General features: G+C 33.0%; 3 protein-coding genes across 5 annotated transcripts in view; 1 reads left to right on the top strand and 2 right to left on the bottom strand.

Annotated features, from left to right (window-relative positions):
- The window catches only part of Glys (glycogen [starch] synthase), a 32,442-nt gene extending 26,750 nt beyond the window's left edge, over window positions 1-5,692 (bottom strand). The window contains exon 1 of one of the 2 annotated variants that reach the window (XM_076132513.1): window positions 5,490-5,692. The gene's annotated coding sequence lies outside the window, so the exon portion shown is untranslated. The remainder of the gene's footprint in view (window positions 1-5,489) is intronic. The other variant, XM_076132514.1, reaches the window with a different exon arrangement.
- Window positions 5,693-6,324: 632 nt separating this feature from the next.
- Brca2 (BRCA2, DNA repair associated) lies at window positions 6,325-19,818 on the bottom strand. The gene is made up of 9 exons (XM_076132695.1): window positions 19,388-19,818; window positions 12,950-18,879; window positions 11,737-11,914; window positions 11,220-11,427; window positions 10,364-10,473; window positions 9,873-9,980; window positions 9,309-9,492; window positions 8,911-9,007; window positions 6,325-8,544 (listed from the first exon to the last, which is right to left on the bottom strand). The coding sequence occupies exons 1-9, from the start codon at window positions 19,643-19,645 to the stop codon at window positions 7,446-7,448; spliced, it is 8,172 nt and encodes a 2,723-aa protein (XP_075988810.1). The 5' UTR covers window positions 19,646-19,818; the 3' UTR covers window positions 6,325-7,445.
- Window positions 19,819-20,267: 449 nt separating this feature from the next.
- On the top strand, window positions 20,268-23,420 carry e(r) (enhancer of rudimentary). Of its 2 annotated transcripts, XM_076132759.1 has the most exons (4): window positions 20,268-20,415; window positions 20,487-20,672; window positions 21,416-21,544; window positions 22,455-23,420. In XM_076132759.1, exons 1-3 carry the CDS (start codon window positions 20,413-20,415, stop codon window positions 21,536-21,538), a joined length of 312 nt encoding a protein of 103 aa, XP_075988874.1. In that variant the 5' UTR covers window positions 20,268-20,412; the 3' UTR covers window positions 21,539-21,544; window positions 22,455-23,420. The 2 variants fall into 2 exon arrangements, with proteins under 2 accessions (XP_075988874.1, XP_075988873.1); XM_076132758.1 differs by having other exon boundaries at window positions 21,416-23,420.
- Window positions 23,421-24,443: the final 1,023 nt, after the last annotated feature.

Below are 24,443 nucleotides of genomic sequence, written 5' to 3'. Positions count from 1 at the left end.
TTTTAATTAGAAAAAACATTTTAATGAAAACTTGGGGGGCTATCACGTGTTTCAGTTGACAATTGTTTGAAAGCCACTATGCTGTACATTGTTTTGTCTCTTAGATTATAGTGATTAACACGTTACATCAAAGCAGCAATGTAGTGACCATCGATTTGACGTACACTAGTAGTCCACTGAGATAAGTGTTAAGCCCGCTGGAAACCTTTACTCAGTAGCGGAAAATTGAGCTATTAAGAAAATACTTAATTCTATCCGGTATTCAAAAATTTTACTTGTTAATGTTGGAAAAAGCTCATAGGTAATGTATATATACCTATTAAAGTAAGATTTCTTTATTTTTTCGAGAGCTTCAGACTTTACTACCCCACTGCCGGGAAAGGGTAAAGTTCCATAATGTGGTAAAGGCTATTTATTGATGTCTAGTGTCTACCACAGATGGAAGAATAAGCCCTATTGAAGAACTGGCTTTCAGAACTCTTAGACATACAAGATTTCTTCCCGATATAACACAAGTTACATAATTTAGAAATAGACCCCCTAATTTTAAACCATAAAGATACAACAGATAAAATAGAAAAATAATCTAAAATATATTATAAAACGTTTACACTACAATTTAGATAAATTCTTTAGGTACATACTTATCTATTGAAAGATATTCAATGAGTTTCAGCTTAGTATAACTTGGAGATATAAATAATTTTATCAGTCAACTGTTAGGTATAATTTTACGCATGATTTTTGTAGGAAACGTGATCAAAGAATGTAAGAATACGGTCTTTAACCTGTTTTAAATCAACACATTAATTCAGTGGAAACTCTGACTGCCTCCGTGGCTCGGTCGAAAGTGTATCCTACTGGTAAATGTGAGGTCCCGGGTTCGATTCCCCGTAAGGCATAGCACTAGCTTCTGGGAGATGATTAATTTTGATCTATCTTGTAAAGTTAAGAAAGCGTTTGCAATTTAAGCGAAAAAAATGTGTTTATTCATGACTTTGCATTAGAAATCTTAAATGATCAGTGGTTTTTTAATATATTAAGCATGTTATCATACACTAGCTGACCCGCGCAACTTCGCTTGCGTCGCCTAAGAATATGGGTCAAAATTTTCCCCGTTTTTGTAACATTTTTCGTTGCCACTCCGCTTCTAATGACCGTAGCGTGATGTTATATAGCCTATAGCCTTCCTCGATAAATGGTCTATCTAACACTGAAAGAATTTTTCATATCGGATCAGTAGTTCCTGAGATTAGCGCGTTCAGACAAACAAACAAACAATCAAACAAACTCTTCAGCTTTATAATATTAGTATAGATTAATATAGATATGAATCTTCCTTTTGAATCACTCTATCTATTCAAAAAAACTGCATCAAAATCCGTTGTGTAGTTTCAAAGATCTAAGCATACATACATACAGACAGACATAGAGACAGACGCGGGAAGCGACTTTGCTTTATACTTTGTGTGATGAGTGATGACAATATGAAAATATTTTGAGTTATGGCAGAAAAATACCTGCCAAGTTCGCTAGAATATTAAAAAAGGATTTTTACTCTAATCTTATGCGAAATAATAGCAAAAATCCACGTGTTTTGAGTATAGAGATAAAAATACTAATACTATGGCGTGTTGTGTTATCTTATCAGCCAATGATAATACAAGTTCAGCGCTATGTAAACAATTTGTGTTCATCTGTGGCGATGTCGTGTTTCCGTGAGAGATATTTCATACATACATACATAAAATCACGCCTTCCTAACACAGGGGAACAGAACATGTATACTTATTTCATACATACATAAAATCCCGTCTTCCTACGATAGGGGTAGATAGAGGCCACAGAACGCCACTTGGTACGATCCTTACAAACTTCCTTTGCTTCATTCACATCCATACAGACCATACATCTTGTCATACAGCAGTTCATACAAATAACGTAAGATTATGTCCGTTATTGGGTTAACTACAGAATACGGACCGGATATGTTACATGTGTTATTTATAACCCAGGCAACCAGATTGTGGAGGTCTGATAGACAGTCGCTCCATGTAAAATACTGGTATCCAGCTGCACCCGGTGAGACTGGAAGCCGACTCCAAGTTAGTGGGAAGAAAGGCTAGACTGATTCTTGATGTGAAGTAGAATAGTGACACTTATGATAGTCGTGAAACATATCCCTACTGAATGAACTGAATCTCCAATAATTGGGAAAGGGGTGCAGATCATTACGCTATGTTTTCATAAGATATTAGCATAATAGCCAGATGTGCGCGAAGAGACCTATTTTAACAGGTAATTATGCTTTACACCACTATAACTTACAAGAACGTTTGATCTAACTTCTCTCCGCTAACCTGTTAAAAACAAAGGTTACCCAATAAAAAGAGCTAGGAAGAAACTGATGACTTTTCAATTCATTAACATACAAGTATGAATAATCTTGGTCCGTATTTCATGAAAATACAAACATACGTTTGTAGAAATCTGTAAACAAGTTGACAACAGCTATAGGCCCGCGTTGAACGCCTATTGACCCTTTGATAACCTGTGATAATTATAATCAGAGATAATAACAGCATTGACCACAACCTTGCAGGACTAGGGCGCCATCTATGTGGACAAGGAATTCATATTAGCCTAACCAGGGGAGCTATCATGTATCTCAGTTGGCAACGATTTAAAAGCCACTATGTTGTACATTGTTTTCTGCCTTAGATTACAGTGATTAACACGTTACGTCAAAGCAGCAATGTACTGAATAATGGTCATCAATTTGTCATACACTAGTTGTCAATTGAGAGACGGGATAAGCCCGCAGGAAGCGGGCATATATAATATCACACTCGTTACACCCGAAGGTGTAAACAGAAGTGAATTTAAACTTTGTTTTTAGGCATGTACGATATTTTTCTACACCCTTAGAACAAGTAATAATAGACCTAATTAGGTATTCCTAATACACACAGATCTTCGAAAAATCATCGCTCTAGCGCGGAAGGTAACCAAAGCAGAATAGCTATAGCTTAAAAAAAATATCTAATATATAAAACTCTCGCGTTACAGTTTTCGTTGCTATACTCCTCCGAAACGGCTTGACCGATTTTGATGAAATTTTTTGTGCTTATCCGGTATCTATGAGAATCGGCCAACATCTATTTTTCGTACAACTAAGTGACACTTTTTTATATGGCCGAACAACGTCTGCCGGGTCAGCTAGTTTTTAATAAATTCTTAGTCAGTACTTGAATAAAGAAAGCTTAATTTTGCCCCATGCAATATTTAACAACGGGATTCCGTGATAACCAGTCACAATACTCCTGGTATCTTCAAACCAGTTATTAAACATCACAGTAGGCATATCCTTATCAATATCAGTTATATATTTTAAATGAACCTCACTCTGCCATCACACAGAGATAATAATCTCTCACGATACCACGCGTGCTCGACCATGTTTATAATCTAAACAGTTACTGAACGTGTGTGGAAGTAGAATTAAATAGGTACTTTTTATAATACTAACTTAATTTTAACTTTTACGAGTCTGCCAGTCCTACGACTTTTTTGATCGGGAAAAATCCATCTTTGCCATCACGACTAAATCACTCAACTGATTTTAGTAAAATTTATTATGGATATAGGTACCATCTAACATTGGAATCAAACATAGAGAATTTTTTTTTAGATATCAATATTTATGTGGCTAGAATAAAATTTTGTACATGAGTGAAGTCTAGTCTTTTGTAAATAAAAACAGCAATCATTTTTTCTTGGTTTGTTTAGTGGTAGTAGTCAAAATTATCCAAGCTAGTAAGTATTTGACATGGCTTAACAACAGTTATCTTAATTGGCAACAAACAGGATAGACTTTTAACTTGCCCTCTGAAGCACGAAGACTCCTAGTTCTAAACAATTAAACAGCTATCCATCTATGAAATTACTGAGTTACAGGTTGCTTTACTTACTGATACTTTATCTACTAGTAAACACAGCCTATGAAGCAATGAAGGTAAAAAATCTGTGAATTATACATAGGTACATGCATAATATCACATTTGTGATACCTAAAGGTGTACATAGGCAGATTAAAATACACCCATGTTTTGTCATATATTATGTTAGTATGTGTAAAAGGGGGCAAGCCTATTGTCGTAATATATACTAGGCTTGTTACTATTGAGAAATATTCTAATATAAACTAGAAAAACTAAAGAAATTTTGTTTGTCTCCGGAATTGAACTTGGGTCCTCATGATCAGCCATCGGATACACTCTTGACTGCACTACAGAGGCAGTTAAAATACAGTGAATTATCTCAAAATAATTGCATTGTCCATTATTTAAGATAAAAGTTAATCATGAAACAATTATCTGCAAATAGAGTTCAATGAATTTATTTATAAGATATTGTGTGAAATTATCAAGTAGTTTAAAGACCAACCTGTGTGTTTTATTTTTTAGTAGTGAAGTGTAGTTTGCTAAGGTATTATTTAAGCCTTTTAAAGTCATCTTTGTTGATAAAATCTTGGAATGTGTGAATAATGTTTCTTCTGAAGCTGAGAGAGGTCATCTTTAGGCAATAGAGTAAATAAAATTAAATCTCTGCCATTTTTCTTTAATGTGGAGGATTCTGAGGATTGTTATAGATGCAGAGAAAGTCTGTTAAAATAATCCTTAAATCTGATAATGTTCATGTGATTTTTTTAAACACATTCCTTTGATATGTAGTTAAATTGATGGTGCACAGTCACTGTGCAGTTAAAATAAGAACAAATTTATTGAAAATGCAATAATTTTAATACACTCTTAGTAGGATACAAAATTCCAATTATAAATTAAATACATTTAAACCAGTTTCCTGTATTAATATCATTGATTTTGTACATTTCTGAATGAATCAAAATTAAGGAAATTATTTAATTCAACATTGTATTGATAGTATGGGTAGTGTAGTAGCAACTACTAGTTGTTATATTATCTTCTGATTAGGATTACCTAACTGATTAATGAGTTTTACATTTTGCAGATTAAATATCTATAAAGTTTAACAAAACAATTTTGAGATAATAGTAATTCGTGAGAAATTCCGGAAAGGGAAATAGTGTAGGCAGAATTGTGGAAGAAAGAAAATTTGTCAGAGGCATTGGGATGCTAACTAATCAGCCAGTGATTATATTAAAAAAGTTTATTATTTTTATAGTAATGAACGCAAGTAATAAATGTGTCTAAAGCCTATAAGAATCTTATTAAGAATTAAAATGAAATGTTATTAATGTTATATACGCAATTTAATAAGAAAACTAGTTTATCGAGAAATGTAGCAAAGTTTTGATAAAAATCTCCGATTGATGTTCATAATAAAATTGATTAGTAAAAATTGACACGATGTTTTGCGACTTAATTTAAAATCGTACTATTTTTAACCACGCCGATCGGCAGAATGAAACGACGTGTCTATGAAAATAAAAAGTAATAAATACGCACCGATTAAAAAAAAAGTTGCTGCGGGACGCCGAAACCGGGAATATGCACTTTTATCACTTAAAATCACACTGAAAACTTGTTTTAATGATAGTTTGCTCACAGTTTTCTGTTCAGCGAAGTTATTTACGACGATAAAACCGCATAATACATGTCTACGCGGGTAGAGAATTCAAATGAAAATATTTTTTGTAGGTTACAAAACGTCAAACTCGCAAGCTTTGAAGGTCACCTTGAACTGACAGTTTGTGTTGTCAGATTATAAATTTAGAGATAATGAAATTGAATTAATGTTTTGTTGTCGTTCATTAAATTAAGCCAATTTATACAATTAGGGTTTGTAGCGCGCTGTCATTTAAAATAATGAAGACCTAAGATGTATCTTATATCTTCCTATTGGATAAAATAATACGTATTGGAAACAGGATATGAGAATATAGCATTCGTATGATTTATGGGTTTCCAAATTGTTTGTTTAAATTCATTATCAAGGTTAACTTTGTTGTTTCATAGTGTAAGGTGTTCTCTGCGCCATATTTTTGTGTACCGATACCTGATGGATGGAAAAGTAGAGAATGGGACTATTGGTCACGAAAAACTCTAAAATGCTTCAGTCATGTAAATGATGTACTATTTGTATTCTAATCAGTTCATTTTATTTATTTTACTGCTATCAGAAAAATCTAATAAATACTTCTAGAGGTATTAGAAAATGAAAATTAAAGTAAAGATTATAATATGTAAAATAAAGCTAAAAATATAAGCAAAGTAAAGATTAGGAAGTATGAAATCCCATAAGAGGTACTTTTGTGATATTGTATAAAAATTAAAACAAATCTTAAAAATAAACAATTTTAATTGAATCATTTACATATGTACAATCAACAACGTATAACAATTGAGTAACGGTGGATTATCACATTTTTAAAGTAGGCATAATAATATTAGGTATAGGTAAAAAATTTTTTACAAACATTTTCTTAAGATATAACTAACAAACTTAAGACAATATAAACTCACTGGTACAAAATATATCACACAATAACCGTTATAATAGCACGAGTCTCACTATTCTGGTAAACCGAAAATAATGCCTATGTAAATTGGCCGAAACATTTAGTATTCACTTTTAATTTGAATTACATATATTAGTAAGTTGTGGTAGTATATGGACAACATTTTTTTCCAATGTTTGTTGTTTGTTTATCGTATGGTTAGTGGTCAACCTAGTGTCAAAGTTGTTCAAGCCGCCCGAGAGGCCTTGGACATGACTAATTAACGACTGTTATCTTAGTAGACAACAGCCGGGACCGACTTTTTAGGTGCCCTCCGAAGCACGGAGACGCCCAGCTCAAATACCACTATGCGGTCACCCATCTATGGAATGACCGCGCCAACGGTTGCTTAACCCACAGATCGTTTACCGACCGGTGAGCGCCATCGACTATGGGCGCCTTTTTCTCAATAATACTTATTGTAATGTAAATCCTAAGCGCAGTGTCTCTCAACCTTTTTATTTTGGTAGCAGTAGAAATAATACTTTTTACCTTCGGACCGGAAACTTGTCAGTTTAATACAGGGGTTCCCAACCTTTTCTTAGTCCGGGACCACTTTTATATTATTCTTGTTAGCAGGGGCCACTATGTAAGTATCTTAAATATAAAGTGTAATTATATAATCGTCCCGAAAATTTTAAGTTTTAAAATCATTTGCAGACCATATTCTGACTTCCACGGGCCACTGGTTGGGAACCACTGGTTTAATAGAACGTACCAAAAGTGGCACGAAACATTAATTTGGACATCGACCAGTACTTAAGCTATGGATATCTAAAAGACGGGTAACTTTAAAATTTCCTTCGATTTTTTGATGTGTTTTAAAATAAAGACAGCGGTTTAATATTACAGCGCGAGACGTTGCGTTCATTTGAATTTACTCTTGAAATATGAGAGTTTTGTTTCAATCTAAACTCAAAGGCGGACTCCCATCAAATTCCTCAGCGAAATGATCCACATTACTATCATTATTATCTTTCACATCAAAATTAATTTTAACAGGATTAACACTTTTCACATAAGTCCTATTCAACACCGGACTGCTGCTCACATCATCCAAATCTCCCCGTTTTTCGGGAGTATTTTTTTCACTGGCAACATTTGTCAAACTGTCAGATTTTGGCGGGATATTTTTAACGTTACTATTTGATAGTAATGGACTTTTATAAGAACTAGAAGCTTGTTTTGATCTATTAATTATGTGCATTTTGGATAATGGCGGTGGTTCTCCATACATTTTTAATCGAGCTATCTTTTCATTAACTTTTTTCTTTCGTTGCAAAGCTTCTTCTGATAATTCAGTGTCTTGTTTGAAACTAGACTCGAAATCTAAGCCTGTAAGGTTGAATTCATCTTGTTTAGCTAAAGGGGAATTTACAAATACCTTATTTTTCGACATATTAATATCGTGATTAACAAATCTATAAGGAGATACATTTTCGTTATTATTTTTGATCACAGAATAATTATTTTTCAAAACGACACAGTCTTCGCAAAATTTTCTTTTATCAAAACCAACAAATTTCAAATTTAACTCATTCAAAACTTTCCTAGCACTCTCATTTTTTGGAGTTTGTGTAAAATACGAAAACTCAGTCACACGATATTGGGGAATACTTTTCCTAGTGTTACCAGCTCTTTTTTGTAAATTCACACAAACGACCATTTGGCCAGTATCTAAAACATTTTGGAAGCCGAACTTTTTTAAGCCTCCCCAGAAATTGACACAGATCATATTTTTATCAGCATCAGTTAAATAAACGTTTTGAAAAGTGTCTTTAGTCGAGTCAAAGTTTTCAATCGGTGGATCGACTAAAAATATTAACCCTGCAGTATCGATTTCATTGTTTTCTGTAGACATTAGAGGGTTAGAAGCTAGATCTTTTATGGTGTAACACTTGCGTAATAATAGGTGGATGTGAGGATTGAATTTTTCTGGCGGCTTGAATTTTGAAGCGCTGAAGACTGATTGACGGCCGGCTGATAGTTGAATTTCGGAATATCTGAAAAATAATACAAAATATTTTTTACAGTAATAATAATACATATCCTACTAATATTATAAATGCGAAAGTTTGTGCGTATGTTTGTATGTTTGTTACTCTTTCACACCAATACTTCTGCATCAATTATGATATTAAAAAAAACGTTATATAGGATAACTAGCTGACCCGGCAAACGTTGTTTTGCCATAAAAATTAAATAAAAAAACATTTTCCAGCGGACAAAATTGTGAATCCAAACCATTTTCAGATCTCCTTGAACACACACAAAAAATTTCATCAAAATCGGTCCAGTCGTTTAAGAGAAGTTCAGTGACATACACACTTAAGGAAGAATCTATATATATAAAGATTTATTTAACTTACCTAACTGCTGTAGGAATAACATTTAATATATCGATCCAAGCACCTTCTTTAATAATTTCTCGAATACCGTCGTTTGGCTTCCATATTGACAGCATACCTAAAACACATAAAAAAAATTTGCCAGGCCAGAGGTATATGAAAATACAAGCTAATATCGCCATTTGCAATGTTCATGAGTTTGTTGCCAGCTCTTCTCATTGGCGCTACCTTCCGAACTGGCGGTAAATTCACTCTCTGTATCATGAACAAAACAACGGACACAAAGTACAACCAGACCCGAAACAACTATTTGTGAATCACACAAACAATTGTTCCGTGTGGGAATCGAACCCACGACCTGCCGACGCAATGGTAGCGGCATGGCGACCTATTACTATTATGTCTCTTGTATACAATACCTTTAGAGACTCTCGTGTCTGAGAAAGCAGCGACTCTACACTTCATTAAAGACACCACATGTCTGTCGATACACATCTTGTCCATTCTGTCTCTCATCCTGGTTTGTATGGCTTGTATGAGCTTCTCTTGATGAGTACGTGTATGGGACTCTAGGAGACTGGCTTGTGAGGATGTTAGATGAGCCTGAAATGGAAAAAATGCTTTTAATGGTGAAATATTCAAATGTGTAATGACAGTAATGTGTGGTTGTGACTTTTATACATTAAAAAAAAATAACCGGTTTCCCTGTCCCACTGCTGGGTAAAGGCTCTCCTCCCGAACGAGGGACGACAGGCCTTGAGTCCACCACGCTGGCCTAGAGCAGGTAGGGCTGCTTTCCATGCACTCAAGTTTTATATAACAAATTTCAGGCATGAAAAGTTTCGTTCCGTTCATTTAATGGCATTGATGTTCACAAAAACTTATAAATTAATTTTGCAAAACAGGACGCAAAAAAGGATTTTTCGGGGTAAAAAACCCCGAAAAATCCTTTTACGCGAATGAAGTTAGTTGAATACACTTACTCTAAACTCAGCAGGGTCTTTGCTTTTCTTCATCATCTTAGCTATTTGAGAACCACTATCCATAGTTTTTCTGTAACTATCTGATAGACCTTCAGAATCTTGGGACTCCTGTAAAAATACCATGAAACAGGAATTATAAGGGACTTTTATAAATGATTATGTTAAATAGCTGCAGGCAATTAGGCAGATGTGTATGAAATAAACTTTTTTTTTTTTTACGTGGCTAATCCATTAAGCATACACCTGCACTCTGGGTTGAGTGTATATAAAATAAACCTGCGTTTCGCCATTAACAATGTTAATCCTATGTAATAGGCTTATTGCCATATACCAAGCACTTTTCCTAACTTTAAGGGTCGATTGAGAAATATCCTGGATGCATGGAAAAATCCCAAAAGCAATTTACCGGGTGTCAAACCTGAGAACTCATAATCTATAGTCGCATACACAACCATTGCGTCACAAGGGCAGTTAAAACAATAGGTACTAACCTGGTCATCAAATTCTCTCTGCACCTCTTCATACAGTTTCTCCATGAAGACTTGTCTTTCAGCTTCTGTCTTCACCTGGTGTAGGTTCTCCAACCGTTCTGATCTTGTCACTGCAGAAATAGAATTTAATTAATTTGCAAAAGCAGCAAAAATAAAGAAAGCGCCATCTACTGGCGTAATAGTGAACTAGCAAGTAAATCCTGAATCGCGATCATGACAAGATATTATGATTTGTGACACCGCGCGGCATATACTGTATTATTACAACGAAATGTGTATTTTAGCGTAGAAAATAAAGTTATATTTTGAATCCCGGCCCTTTAAAAGTGTGCGTATTTTCGTGTAGAAAAGTTATATTTTGAAGCGCCCTTTAAAAGTGTCTCGGTGTGAGCTGAATCTAATTATTTTCATAGACGCTGATCTAAAACAATTTTTTTTTTATTTGCCTTTACGGCTTCGACTTATTGACAAAGATCTCCCCCATTTCTTTCCAAATCTGTTTGTTCTGTTATACATCGATGGACCCGCAAATGTTGATAGGTCATCTTATCATATTACATGAAATGCCTACTAAAATATTATCTAATACTAGCTGACCCGGCAAACGTTGCTTTGCCATATAAAAAAAAATTGTGTCACTTAAGTGTATGAAAAATAGATGTTGGCCGATTCTCAGACCTAGTCACTATGCTCACAAAATTTCAAGACCGATTTTGATGAAATTTTTTGTGCTTATCCGGTATCTATGAGAATCGGCCAACATCTATTTTTCATACCCCTAAGTGACCCTATTTTTTTTTTATTTATATGGCAAAACTACACTTGCCGGGTCAGCTAGTTTTAGCTTAAAACTCACCCGTACTGCCATCTTCAAATTTCTCAACATACAACATAGGGTACACCCTAGTGACGAACACTCGTAGCTTACACACTTTCCCGCCATGCACGTTGACAGTTGACAGCTGAGACAAGATGGCGCCGTTGCCATGGTAACCGAGGCGGGCGTCCCAGCGCGCCCGGCGGGTCGAGTTGCCGAAGATTTTCAGGCGTATTGATGAAGTGTCCTGTTTAAAATATTGGTGATAAATACAATTAGTTAATACAATTCCTTGCCAGCATTTTTTTAAACTGCGTTTTAATTTAACTGCCTCCGTGGCGCAGTGGTTTAGGTCGCCACGTCGTTACCATTACATCGGGCGTGGGTTCGATTCCCATACAGAACAATTATTTGTGCGACCCACAAATAATTGTTTCGGGTCTGGTCGTACTTTGTGTCCGTTGTTTGTATGTTTGTAAAAATCTCGGACACAAGAGCAATTCTTAGTGTGGGAGTTGTCTTTTTCTAAATTAATAGATAACATTCATTTCCTTACCTCCCAAGGCGCCACAGCTTGCTCAGAGCCAGTCAACTCAGCCCCGCTCGTGACAATCTTGCAGCCGACAGTAATCTTGCGCGTGCGCACTAATTGTGACAACATATTGTCTATCACACATCGAATGGTGTACCAACCATCTGTGAGGAGTAGCTCTATGTTTGATGAATCAGTTACACTGTAATTAATTTAAAAAGATTCAAGTTAGGACAATCAGGTAAGCTAGAAACATATTCGTTTCGGCAATATTTATCGCACAACAAAACCGACTCGACTCACTTGTTCGGCTTGTGCCGATCGGGTTCATTTACGCATATTGGATTTTGCCGCTCGGCTAGGCCGATCAATGCCGAACCGAATATATGTGTAGCTAACATTATAATCACTAAACCAGAGGTCAACTTGTAAACTTGATCAGACTTAAAACTAGAGGAAACCTAATTTTTATTGGTAAGACTTTCAGCGATTGACTACCGCTGCACGAGATTATTCGCCTCTCTATTTACGGAGTATTGAAGACTTTGTAGTAATAAGCGTGAGTAATGCTTTAAGTCAAAATTAACTAAGACATAATACTAGTGAAATAGCAGGAGAAAGTCTTTCATCCATACTCCATACTAATATTATAAATGCGAAAGTAACTCTGTCTGTCTGTCTGTCTGTCTGCTACTCAATCACGTCTAAACTACTGAACCAATTTGCATGAAATTTGGTATGGAGATATTTTGATACCCGAGAAAGGACATAGGCTACTTTTTACCCCGGGAAAATGACGCATTTCCCGGGAAAATTCAGAAAATTCAACGAAGTCGCGAAATATCAATATTATAATGACATTGAATTAACAAAATTCCGTTGCCATGGCAACTGTTTTAATGGCGGATATGCCTTAGCGCGACTTCGTTATACTAAGAGATGTAAATAATTTTGAGAATATTTTTCGTGAAAAAAAAAGCATATTTTATATCATCACGCTACGACCAATAGGAGCAGAGTACCTAACAGTAAAAAGTGTTACAAAAACATGGAAAATTCTGACCCATTCTCTCTTATGTGACGCAAGCGAAGTTGCGCGGGTCAGCTAGTTCATAATAAAAAACAAACTGGGATAGACTGCAAGTAGAAGATTTTGGTAAAGGAAAACACCAGTAAAAAAACACAGTCTCCCACTTTAAAAGGTTAAACACATAACTTTGAAGTAAATACCACTAACCTGCTAACTTTAACCCCATCTGCATATATCCCAGCGACACACAACACCATAGTTTTAGCAGCCACGTCGTCTTTCTCAAAGATCTTCCTTAGAGCCGGTCTTTGCGCCTCATATAACTCCCGATCATACCTGTACTTTAACTGGTCGACTACATTCCGTGCCGTACAGACAGTCATTTTAAACTTAATTTCATAAGAAGTTAACTTCCAAATGATCAATCTTAAATGGTTATCTAACCATCCATCGGGTACAAGTTTCTTATTAACTGAATTTAGGAACAATTCTTTGATTCCAGTCACATTTAAATACGTTTTTGTTAAATCATTTCTTTCACCATCAAATTCGAAATTTAGTAAACTATCGAAGTCATATTTCGAAAGGTATGGATCTATTTTTGTAGTGGATTCTTTTGTCATATTATTCAAATCTTTTAATGTATACCTTTTAGTAATTTTATAGTCATTTCTGAATGTTATTTTATTATCATTCTGTTCCATTTTTTCAGTAGTAACAATAGGTTTGGATACATTTTTGATATTGTATGGAGTCTCAAATTTCTTTCGTCTTTTCGCTTTAGGACAAGATAAAATAGGACTGCCGGATCTTTTCGATTTTATAGGTGTTGCATGAAAATCGGCCGTGTGTAAACTTTCATCGAAATTATTCATCACTTGAGTATCTATAATTTCGTGTAAATTGTCTTTATGCAAACGTTTGTTGTTCGGTATATTTTCATCATTATCAACATCAGAAATGCGCCTTTTTGTACCCGTTACAGCTTCATTTGATATAGTAATTGGTGTGCTATTACAATTTTGGAAAGCGACATTAAAATTCGAAGTTCCTTTGTCAATATTTTCGAATATTTTCATACTTTTTGCAAAAGATTCTTTTGATATCTTTACTGTATTGTTATTAGCTGTGTGAAAGCCTTTGAAACTTGTTGGTCTATCAATATAGGGAAAATCTTTCGTTTCTGTCATAGCTTTTTCAGAGATGTGTTTTTTATCATTTTGATTTTGATATAGTTTTTCGTCGATATCTTGAAATAACTTTTTACTTTTCTCTAACGATTCTTTTGATATAGCAACAGGTTTTTCACTAGCCGTTTGAAAACCTCTAAATACATTACTATCTTCATTATTAGTCGTAATTTCTTCAATAAATTCCTCATTTTGATAAATTTCTTCAGGATACAAAGATTTTTGTTTTACATATTTCTTTTCAGTAGTATTGTCAAGATCTTTGAATATATTTCGACTTTTCAGTAAAGCTTCTTTAGATATTTTCACGTGCTTATTACTTGCCGTTTGGAAACCAGAAAACGGTTTTACATCTTTTTCAAAATTACTATATTTCGAAATTGATTCCGATTTACGTAAATCTGTAGTTTTAGCAAGATTTGAAGCTAAAACTTGGCTTCCTGTAAACCTAGGTTTAATACTTATTGTATCTTTTTTAGAAATATTCAGTTCAGTGTTTTCTTTATCCAAATCTTTAAATAACTTTTTGCTATTTTCCAAAGCTTTCGCCGAAACAGTTACAGGATTCTTATTACCAGTTTGAAAGCCCTGAAATACAGGACTCTTAGGTCTTTCATTCTCATCTTGTATTAATTCTTTTGGACATATGTCTTTTTTAAATGAATCTTTTATATTCATTTCTTCAAGATCTTTGAATATATTTTTACTTTTAGCTAATGCTTGTGTTGATATTTTTACCTGTTTGTTGCTGGCTGTTTTAAAACCCTGAAATTTGGGTTCATTGACCTCTGTAATGCCTTTAGTTTCAAGTCTTGCATCATCTGGTTTCTGAATATCATCATTTTTACTACAATTATCTTGAGTAGTTATGTCTTTGCCAAAATCAGGATAATCTGCCTTACTTTTGCTGGGTAGTTTGATTTCTGAATCTATATCTTTGAAAATATTACGAGATTTAATCAAAGCATCGTTTGAAATTTTGATATTTCTGTTATTTGCTGTTTTAAAGCCTATAAACACTTTAGGACTTTGTTTTTCAGCTTCAGGAGTAGATGGTTCTGTAGGAGGTTTTATTTCAGGCTCGTTTTTGTGTGTTTTGTCATTATTAATGATTTCTTTATCAAATTCTTCAGCGAATTCCGATTCTATAGCATCTATATCCGTAAATATGTTTTTCGTTTCAATGAATATTTGTTCCGTTGTTTTTTCAACTTTGTTAGTAGATTTAGAACCTATTCCTTTAGTATAAGGTTCACTTTTACTTGTATCTTTGTCAGGTATGTTTTCTTCAACATTATCGGCCTCTTTGCTTATCTTTTTAGGAAATACAAATTCAGGTGAATCAATATCGTTGAAAAGACTTTTAGTCTTAGCTAAGGCTTCTTTTGAAATTGCTATATTCTTATTGTTAGCTGTTTTGAAACCTACAAAACCTATTTCAGGAGATAAATCACTAGTTTTTTCAGGGTTTATTTCTTCTTTCGGATAATCTTTCATTTTAGTTTTAGGTAGTTCAATATCGTCAATATTATTGAACATATTCTTAGTCTTACTCCAGGCTTTTTCTGATATTTTAATGTTTTTATTATTAGCTGTTTTGAAACCTACAAAAGACTTACTTGTTGATGGTTTCGTAATATCTAGTAATTCTATATCTTTACCTTCATTTTCAGTATATTTAGATATACCAATATTCGTAGAATCGCCATTATTTAAAGTAATCTTACTTATAGTAATAGCATCATCAGGAATTCTAAAGTCTATATTGGTAAAACTATCTCTACTTGTACTAGGATATTCAGAATCATGTTTATTAAATTTATTACTTTTATCAGGTAATTTAACTTTGTCGATATTATCAAATATGTTCTTAGTTTTAGCTAAAGCTTTAGCTGATATTTTAATATTCTTTTTACCAGCTGTTCTGAATCCTATTTCAATTTTATTAGGATCAATTTTTGCATTTATAGCATCGTGGTTATATAAATTGAACTCTGTGCCTTTAGTATTAAGATTCATTTTAACATTATCCTTAATACCTTTAGCATCTTTACCAGCTATTTTTGTATCTGTTTTAGCTTTACTACTTTCCATATTTTTATGTTCAAAAAATTCTTTCTCATTTAAATCTTCATTAAAATCGATATCCTGAAATATGTCTTTCATTTTATCTAAAGCGACATCAGATATTTTAATATTCTTATTATTAGCAGTTTTAAATCCAATAGAGACTTCTTTGTCCGTCTGTTTGTCCTCTTCCAAAGACATTTCGATATTTTCAAACTCTTGTAATACAGCCTCATCTATAGTTTGTAATACATCGTCTATAGGGATTTCAACTTTATTTTTATCAACAGAAGGTTCAATTTCCTTTGCACTTTCTTCTTTATGTTCGGTAGAGTCAAAATTTTCTTCTAAGTCAATATCCTGGAATACTTTTTTACATCTAGCTAATGCTTTTTCAGATAGACTTATTTTATTATTGTTTGCCGTCATAAAACCTTTGAAATTATTTGAATTATTTTCACCAAGTTGCATTTCTTTGCTAGAATCAATAACTGGAGTACATTTAGTGTCTTTTTTATCTAAATTGACATCTATGTCTTGATCATTACAGTCTATTTTCGCATATTCTTCAGATGTATTTACATTTTGCTTTTCCAAATTCGACCTTAAGTTTTCATCATCACAGTCCATATTCCTCTGCCCATCAGTATCGTTGCCACTTTTAACCACATCTTTGCCAAAAACAGTCTTATCACAACGTACTTTCTCTTCATCTAAATTGACTTTTAAGCATTCATTGCCAAGGTCCATTTTCGCTTGAGACTCATCACATTTTTTAACCAAATCTGTTACAGTAACATCATTTACATCGCCTAATATACTTTTGGCTTTAGCAAACGATCCCGTACATACTTGTATAGACCTATTACTAGCCGTTTGAAACCCTACATACATAGTTTTGTCCAAAACATCCGATTGATCGTAGAAAGACGTCTCTAAGGCACAAGTAAATGGTAAATCTTGGTATTCTTTATGTATATAACGATCTTCTTCGTCACTACTGAATAGAATTTCATCTTCAAAGACATCTTTTGATAATTCTATATTAGCTTTGATATTTTCTTTTGCTTTCGAAGTTAATTCTCTAATAATGTTCTGTGAAGTTGTTTTATCTATTTCGAATAGTTTCCCTTCTATATGATTAAAAGACGAAGCTACGTTTATAGTTTCATCTCTTTCTGTTTCACGTTCAACTGTATCGTTGTCTCTTTTCTTCTCTAAAACAGGACTTGAAGCTCTTTCGTTAAGTACAATATTACCAATATGAAAATGTAGTTCTTTATCTAATATCTGTGAGTTGATTACGCGTTTTGCTGTGTTAAAATCGTTGCTATCTAGTAAAGATATGGCAATACTTTCAAAATGTTCGAATTTGTCTAAACTAACGATCAAAGGAGAGGCCGATTTTGATTTTGGTTTTATACTTTTGTGTATAAATATTGGACTTAGTGGTCTTTCAATATTGTCTGTATTCAAATCTAGATTTAGTATTTCATGGTTTTCTTCAAATTGTATATTGTCTTTATCTAAACTGTTATTTTCATTACAATTTGCAGTTATTTCTTTTCTTATATCAACATTAATATGTTTACTTTTCTCAAATATATGTCCGTATTCATGAATCTTCGTATTATCATCTTGGCTATTTATTTCTTGTTGGTTGGGTTCAGAATTTTCATCTAAGTATATGTCAATACATTGATTTAGTATTTCAGTGTCTCTGTGATCTGTTTTTTCAGGAAAGATTGCTTCATGTAGATTTATTTGTTGTTCTGTATTCTCTTTCATATTAGTGCTTATTGCTCCTTTAAGTATGTCTTTGTCTTTACAATTATTTTTCTGTGGTACAGGTATTTCTATGTGATCTTCAATACTATCCATACATTGATTTAGTAGTTGACTATCTCTTTCAAATTCATTGATATTATTACTTGCTGAAATATTTTTCGGTAGGTGTGATAATGGAAGTTTTCCAGAATCGTGTACCTGAGTGTTCATATTTGGACTTATGATAGTCTTTCCACCACTTTCTGAAAGATTTTTCAGCAGATGTGATGATGGTATTTCAACATTTTGATCTACAGTGTCTCTACATATGTTTAAATCATCATATTCATCAAATTTTGAATTTTTATATTGACTGTTTTTCTCTAAATTTAGCCTTTCAGTATTGTCTTCAATATTTGTAAAACATTCTTCAGAATACCCATCTAAATTTATATCAATGCATTGATTTAATATCTCATTGTCTTCAAACTGAGAATTAATGTGTTTATTAATTTCTTCAGAATTTAAAGGTATCTGTTGATGTTTTTGTACATTACTATAAATACCTTTATCAAACCTTTTGCTAGGTTTTTCAGTATGTATGTTATTTTCAGGTCTTTCATGTTTCAAATTTTCAGGTTTATTTTTCGGTTTTAATACTTTACTGACTAATATTTGACTGAATATTTCTATTTGTGGTTCTTCTTCAAAATTTACATTTTCATCAACTTCCATTAAAATGTCCTTTTCTGTAGTAATATTATTTGTTTCTTTTGCTATGATATTTTTTGGTTCATTGATAATACTGCTTAGTATTTCTGTTTTTACATTACTGATGTTATTATTCTTATTATTAATCACTTCTTTATGTGTTTCTGGTACAGGGCCAACTTTATGAGATAAATTATCTATTTGCTGATCAATAATTTCTTTGCTTTCTATATTTGTATGATTTTCTTCTAGCCTTTGTTTGTTTGTATGTATGTGAGTGAATGATTGTTCAAATTCCTGTGTCATTCCTCTGTGAGCGTCTTGTAATTCTACATTTTCTATGATGTCGATAAGTTGTGTGTCCGATACACATTGGGTGTCGAATTTCGTTTGTTTTATTGCCTAGAAAGAAATAAGGATAAAAATAAGAAATAAGGTACTTACCTTAAAATACTGTGGAAACGTACATAATAATATGACAGCAGCATTGCAGTACAAAAATAATTAAATTGAAGTAGTTGGAGTAAAAAGTTTTAAATTTTTCAATAAAGATACTAAAACAGTTAAATTACTTTTGAAACATGTTAAAATAAAAATCCAGCTAATAATGTGGCTGGAAATTGCTTCATACAAACGCTTGGCATATTGTATATGAAACAATATGAATAGAAGACTGTTATAGAAACTCTAACAGGTTAATTAAATACAAAGTTGTAGTTATAGTTCTTCTTGAAGTAAATAAACCTAACTAATAGCCTCCACTGATAGATTATCGGTAACATCCTGTTATATCAACTCATCATATGCTATTCGTTTCAGCATAGGCATTTGCATATGCAAACTTAAAGCATTCTTGATTTTTTATATAGTTCTTGTAGATTTCTAAAGTTTAAATGGATAAAACACTTACCTCATCGTATACAGGTAACTTGTTTACACTTAAAAACGTAGATTTTTTATACTTATTCAAATCTTTAACACTTTTTTTCTCAGATCTCAAGGAGTCTGCAACTTGAAATGCTTTTAACTGCGAAGATACACTAGATATCACATCTTTTGGCTTCAATAAAGGTTTGTTTTGTAGTTTATTATCAATGTACAAAGCTAAAGATCTTTTCGAACTTTTTTCTTTCAACACCAACTCAAAACTTTTGACAGGGTCAGTCATTGTTGTGAAACTTTTTGGACTTGCGAAACTAATAAACTTAAACTAATTTAAAACACTTGTTTATCATGTACACTATTTTAAATTAGGTGGGTATGGATTAATGTATTACACAATTATTTTAAAAATAGTTTTAGCGCGAATTCCCTCGAAAACATTTCTATTTATTTTCTGATATAAATATTGACATTTATTTAGTTTGACAGCAAGGAATTAGATCATCTTACGTTCCGGTCTGCTGACTCCTACTATGGTAAAACTTGCTTAATGCAAAGCTAAAGCATAATTGAGTACAAAAGAATACTATTTTTTCTTAAGCACGAAATTTAAAAATGAAAGTGTTGTCATTTTTGTAACAACTTCAATTTCCTCATATAATATAGATAAGTTCCTCTCAGGACTGCACTATTTTTGCGTAAATCGAAACATTATAAGCGTTACGTCTGGAAATCACATACAGTTCAAATTCTCTTAAATGGCAATTTAATATGATTTAACTTTTTATTTTGATGTATTATAATAAAATTTCTATGTTTATCTAATGGCTTATAATCACATTATAATTTCAGCTCAGTTAACATATTTGCAGTGAAAGTCAAAGTGTGCACCAAAATTGAATTGCTTATCTGTGCGAATAATTTCAGAACGTTTTAGAAGCTTCGAATTGGTGCGGCGTTTCTTTCTCGAAAATAGCGATAAAAGTTATTTATCGTTTATTTCAGTGCAAATCTTTCTCCTAACCGAAAGCGAGTGTTTATAACTTCTCAAATATGGTAAGTTATCTTTTATTTGTAGCGTTAAACCTGTAATAAAATGGCGGTAAAAACTAGGTTATTTTTTTCAGTCCCACACAATTTTGTTGGTGCAACCGGGGCCTAGGCCGGAGACGAGAACGTATTCAGACTATGAGAGCGTCAACGATTGTATGGAAGGTGTCTGCAAGATATATGAAGAGCATTTGAAGAGGCGAAATCCAAATACGCCGACGATCACTTATGATATTTCTCAATTGTTTGATTTCATTGATCAGGTAAGCTTTTTCTGTCCTATTTAATAATAATTTTACTTCAGTATGTCTTAAACCCTTTTTGTTTCTTATAAACTCTTATGTAAGCTATTTATGATGCAATAATCTCATAATTCTGTTTTGGTCTGAGTTATACCAACATTGCATTTTAGCTATAAAAAATACTGAAGAACTCTTATTAGAATCTACTCATAATCAGTACAATAATCATTTATAAACACTATAGAACCCTGCATTAATCAATTTTGATATAAATTAGCTACTTACTGCACCAAAAATACTTACACAACCTTCTTGTTTGATCAATAGGCAGCTGGTTCAGGTTTATTTGATATAAAGGCTTGTTTTATGCTTTTATCTATGTATACATGTTTGCAAAGACCCCAGTTGCGAAATATTCACTTCAGTATAAGTTTTAAAAGCTATTCTGGACCAAAATCAGGGTGAACCAAATTTCTTGACCTATTTTTGTGTTTCTTCATATGTGAGTTGATTTCTCCTTGTAAATGCATACAAGCAATGATTACTTGAAGTTGAAGATTTTGTCAAATTCTGATAACTTTCTAATAATAGTTAACACATTCACTGCCCCTGACGCGTCTGTGCGTTTCGTAATGCAACACTAGGTGCCACTAAAATACACTGCGCAGTGAAGGTGCTAATGTCTAATGGGATGTCATACTGCGATAGTTATTCCACTTAAATATTAATAACAAACGATACATTTACGTAATTTCACCTTTCAGCTTGCAGATCTCAGTTGCCTAGTGTACCAAAAGTCAACGAACACATACGCACCGTACAACAAAGACTGGATAAAGGAAAAGATCTATGTGTTATTACGCCAAGCGGCCGGACAGAATGAATAGATTTATGTAAGTTTATAACGGTACTTGGTAACAGATTATATAGATAAAGGTAAAAGAATATCTAAATTATATAGAATAAAGAGGTCCTTAAAGCCCTGCCTCACTAGGATGCGACGGCAGCGACGCAGGCTACGTATCCAAGCAGGTAATATTGAAATGTCACCTTGCCTCATCGTCGCCACGTGAATTACATGACGTACATGTCAATATTAACTGCTTGGATACGAAGCCAGCGACGCCGTAGTGTCGTCCTAGTGAGGCAGGGCTCTTAGACAACTTATATTCAATAATATGAATTCAAATTTTGATTGACTGTGTCCATTGCACAGTGGCTAAGGTCACCATGCCATAAGTTAGTTAATCCAGTGAAATTCTACTGCTATTCTCATGCATTTGCAGTCACTGAATCTATTAGATAGCTTATCTAACACTTATCTGTAAGCTGTATAACATAGATAATTTAAACATACAATTGATGGTTGCTTAGCATTCGAAAAAATTGAACTTCAAAATATTTTTCGATATATTTTAATACTGTGTTACTGGCAAAATTACTTTATAAAGCAAAGTCGCTTCCCACGTCTGTTTCTATGTCTGTATGTATGCATAAATCTTTCATACTATGTAACGGATTTTCATGCGGTTTTTTAATAGATAGTGTGATTCAAAAGGAAGGTTTTATGTATAGGAGTTGAAAATGTTCTTTTTTTGGAAAATAAATGTTTAGACCAGGCACGAAGCTAATTTGTCTTTTATGCACGCTATGATAAATGGAGTCCATTATACAGTATACTGTTACCAAGTACCGTTTCTCTGTATAATATAATGTCGAAAAATGATTCTTTTTTAAGTTTTTGTTGAATTTTAAACATCAAAATATCTCTGATTATATTTTAAGTAACCATTTTTGTTTTAGGAAAATCATTCTAAAAATTAGGCCAGATTTCAACATTTCGAAGTATCTGCCAGTTAACTTATCCGATGGTATTTTGACAGTCTTTATATACTGTCAATTTATTTAGCAGATTCATTATCTGACACTTGAATTGTGTAACTGGCTCTTATCTTAATACTGTTTGTATTAGGCTTAATTTTTGTCTAAAATTAACAGTGATTTTTTTAACTATTGGTAAAAATATACCAATGTCTGATTAAAAAAGTAATTCTTAATAGAGATTGTCAATGTTTCCTACGATTTGTATAAAAATTGTCGTCATTTTTCAATTCCCGCCAACACTGTACCTTTTCATACCCACTGTACACAGCCATCTTGTTTAATGTTGCCACTTAAAGTTTGGTATTGCAATACCAAAAAATTACTATAAAAAATGTCCAATTTAAAATTTTATATCACTAAAGCACTTATTGTTGTATTCACAAGTTTAGGTGTTAATTCACGTTTTTCAGTGTATAAATCAAAAGCAATAATGTATTAGTAAGACAGTTTTCAGGAAATTTCAGTTTAACAATTTTGATCACAATTTTTCATCATTTAGTTAGGCTTGCTATAGTTATTTTTCACTGTAACTTTTATTCATTAATAAAAATATTAAGGCATCTAAACTATAGTTTGCCTTTACTTAACTGAACTGAATAATATCTGAAATAGTGATCAGAATTGTTTCTTTAACTAGTGTACTCGTCTATTCATTTCAGTATAATTCTCCTCATAAACGGCTGTACCAATTTTGATGAAACTTTCAAATAATTACAATAGTATTTTTGTATGGTTAAGTCAAATTATTGTCTGTTTTAGTGTGATTAATTATTTTTTTGTTTAATTTAAGAATGTACAAGCCAGGATTTGTTTTGTTACTCTCTAAGTAAATTAAGATACTATGTAAGTACCTTATAAGAGTAAAAGTATTTGGTAATAACTAAATATGATTTTATTTTATACCTTCACTAGCTGACCCGCGCAGCTCCGCTCACGCTTTCTTGTTTATATTTAATACCGCGCATTTTCAAATTTATTCACCTTTTACTAAAACGTCTCTTGAAGACGACTCTTGGTAGTTTTTCCTCTCATGAAGCTGTCTCTTGGTAGTTTTTCCTCACTTGAAGACGTGATGGAGACGTCTCTTGGTAGTTTTTCCTCACTTGAAGACGTATCTTGGTAGTTATTCCACACATGAAGACGTCTCTTGGTAGTTTTTCCTCACTTGAAGACGTCTATTGGTAGTTTTTCCTCACTTGAAGACGTCTCTTGGTAGTTTTTCCTCACTCGAAGACGTCTCTTGGTAGTTTTTCCTCACTTGAAGACGTCTCTTGGTAGTTTTTCCTCACTTGAAGACGTCTCTTGGTAGTTTTTCTTCACTTGAAGACGTCTCTTGGTAGTAAGGCCTTAATGCCAAGGGCATTTTCTGCCAGTCCACCTTGGGGTTATGCAGAGATTAAATGAAGTAGGTGCTTAAATAATAAAAGAGCAAAATTAAATTGAGAAAGAGGTTTAAATAAATAACAATGTGGTCATGTGACTGTACATAAATATAGATAAATATATACATACATAATTATTAATAATCCATACTAATATTATAAATGCGAAAGTAACTCTGTCTGTCTGTCTGTCTGTCTGTCTGCTACTCAATCACGTCTAAACTACTGAACCAATTTGCATGAAATTTGGTATGGAGATATTTTGATACCCGAGAAAGGACATAGGCTACTTTTTACCCCGGGAAAATGACGCATTTCCCGGGAAAATTCAGAAAATTCAACGAAGTCGCGAAAAATCAATATTATAATGACATTGAATTAACAAAATTCCGTTGCCATGGCAACTGTTTTAATGGCGGATATGCCTTAGCGCGACTTCGTTTTACTAAGAGATATAAATAATTTTGAGAATATTTTTCGTGAAAAAAAAGCATAATATATTTTATATCATCACGCTACGACCAAT

The sequence above is a fragment of the Anticarsia gemmatalis genome, chromosome 28 (assembly GCF_050436995.1).
Source record: "Anticarsia gemmatalis isolate Benzon Research Colony breed Stoneville strain chromosome 28, ilAntGemm2 primary, whole genome shotgun sequence".
Lineage (NCBI taxonomy): Eukaryota > Metazoa > Arthropoda > Insecta > Lepidoptera > Erebidae > Anticarsia > Anticarsia gemmatalis.
The sequence above is the reverse complement of the archived record's forward strand: the minus strand, read 5'-3'. Positions and strand labels throughout refer to the sequence as shown.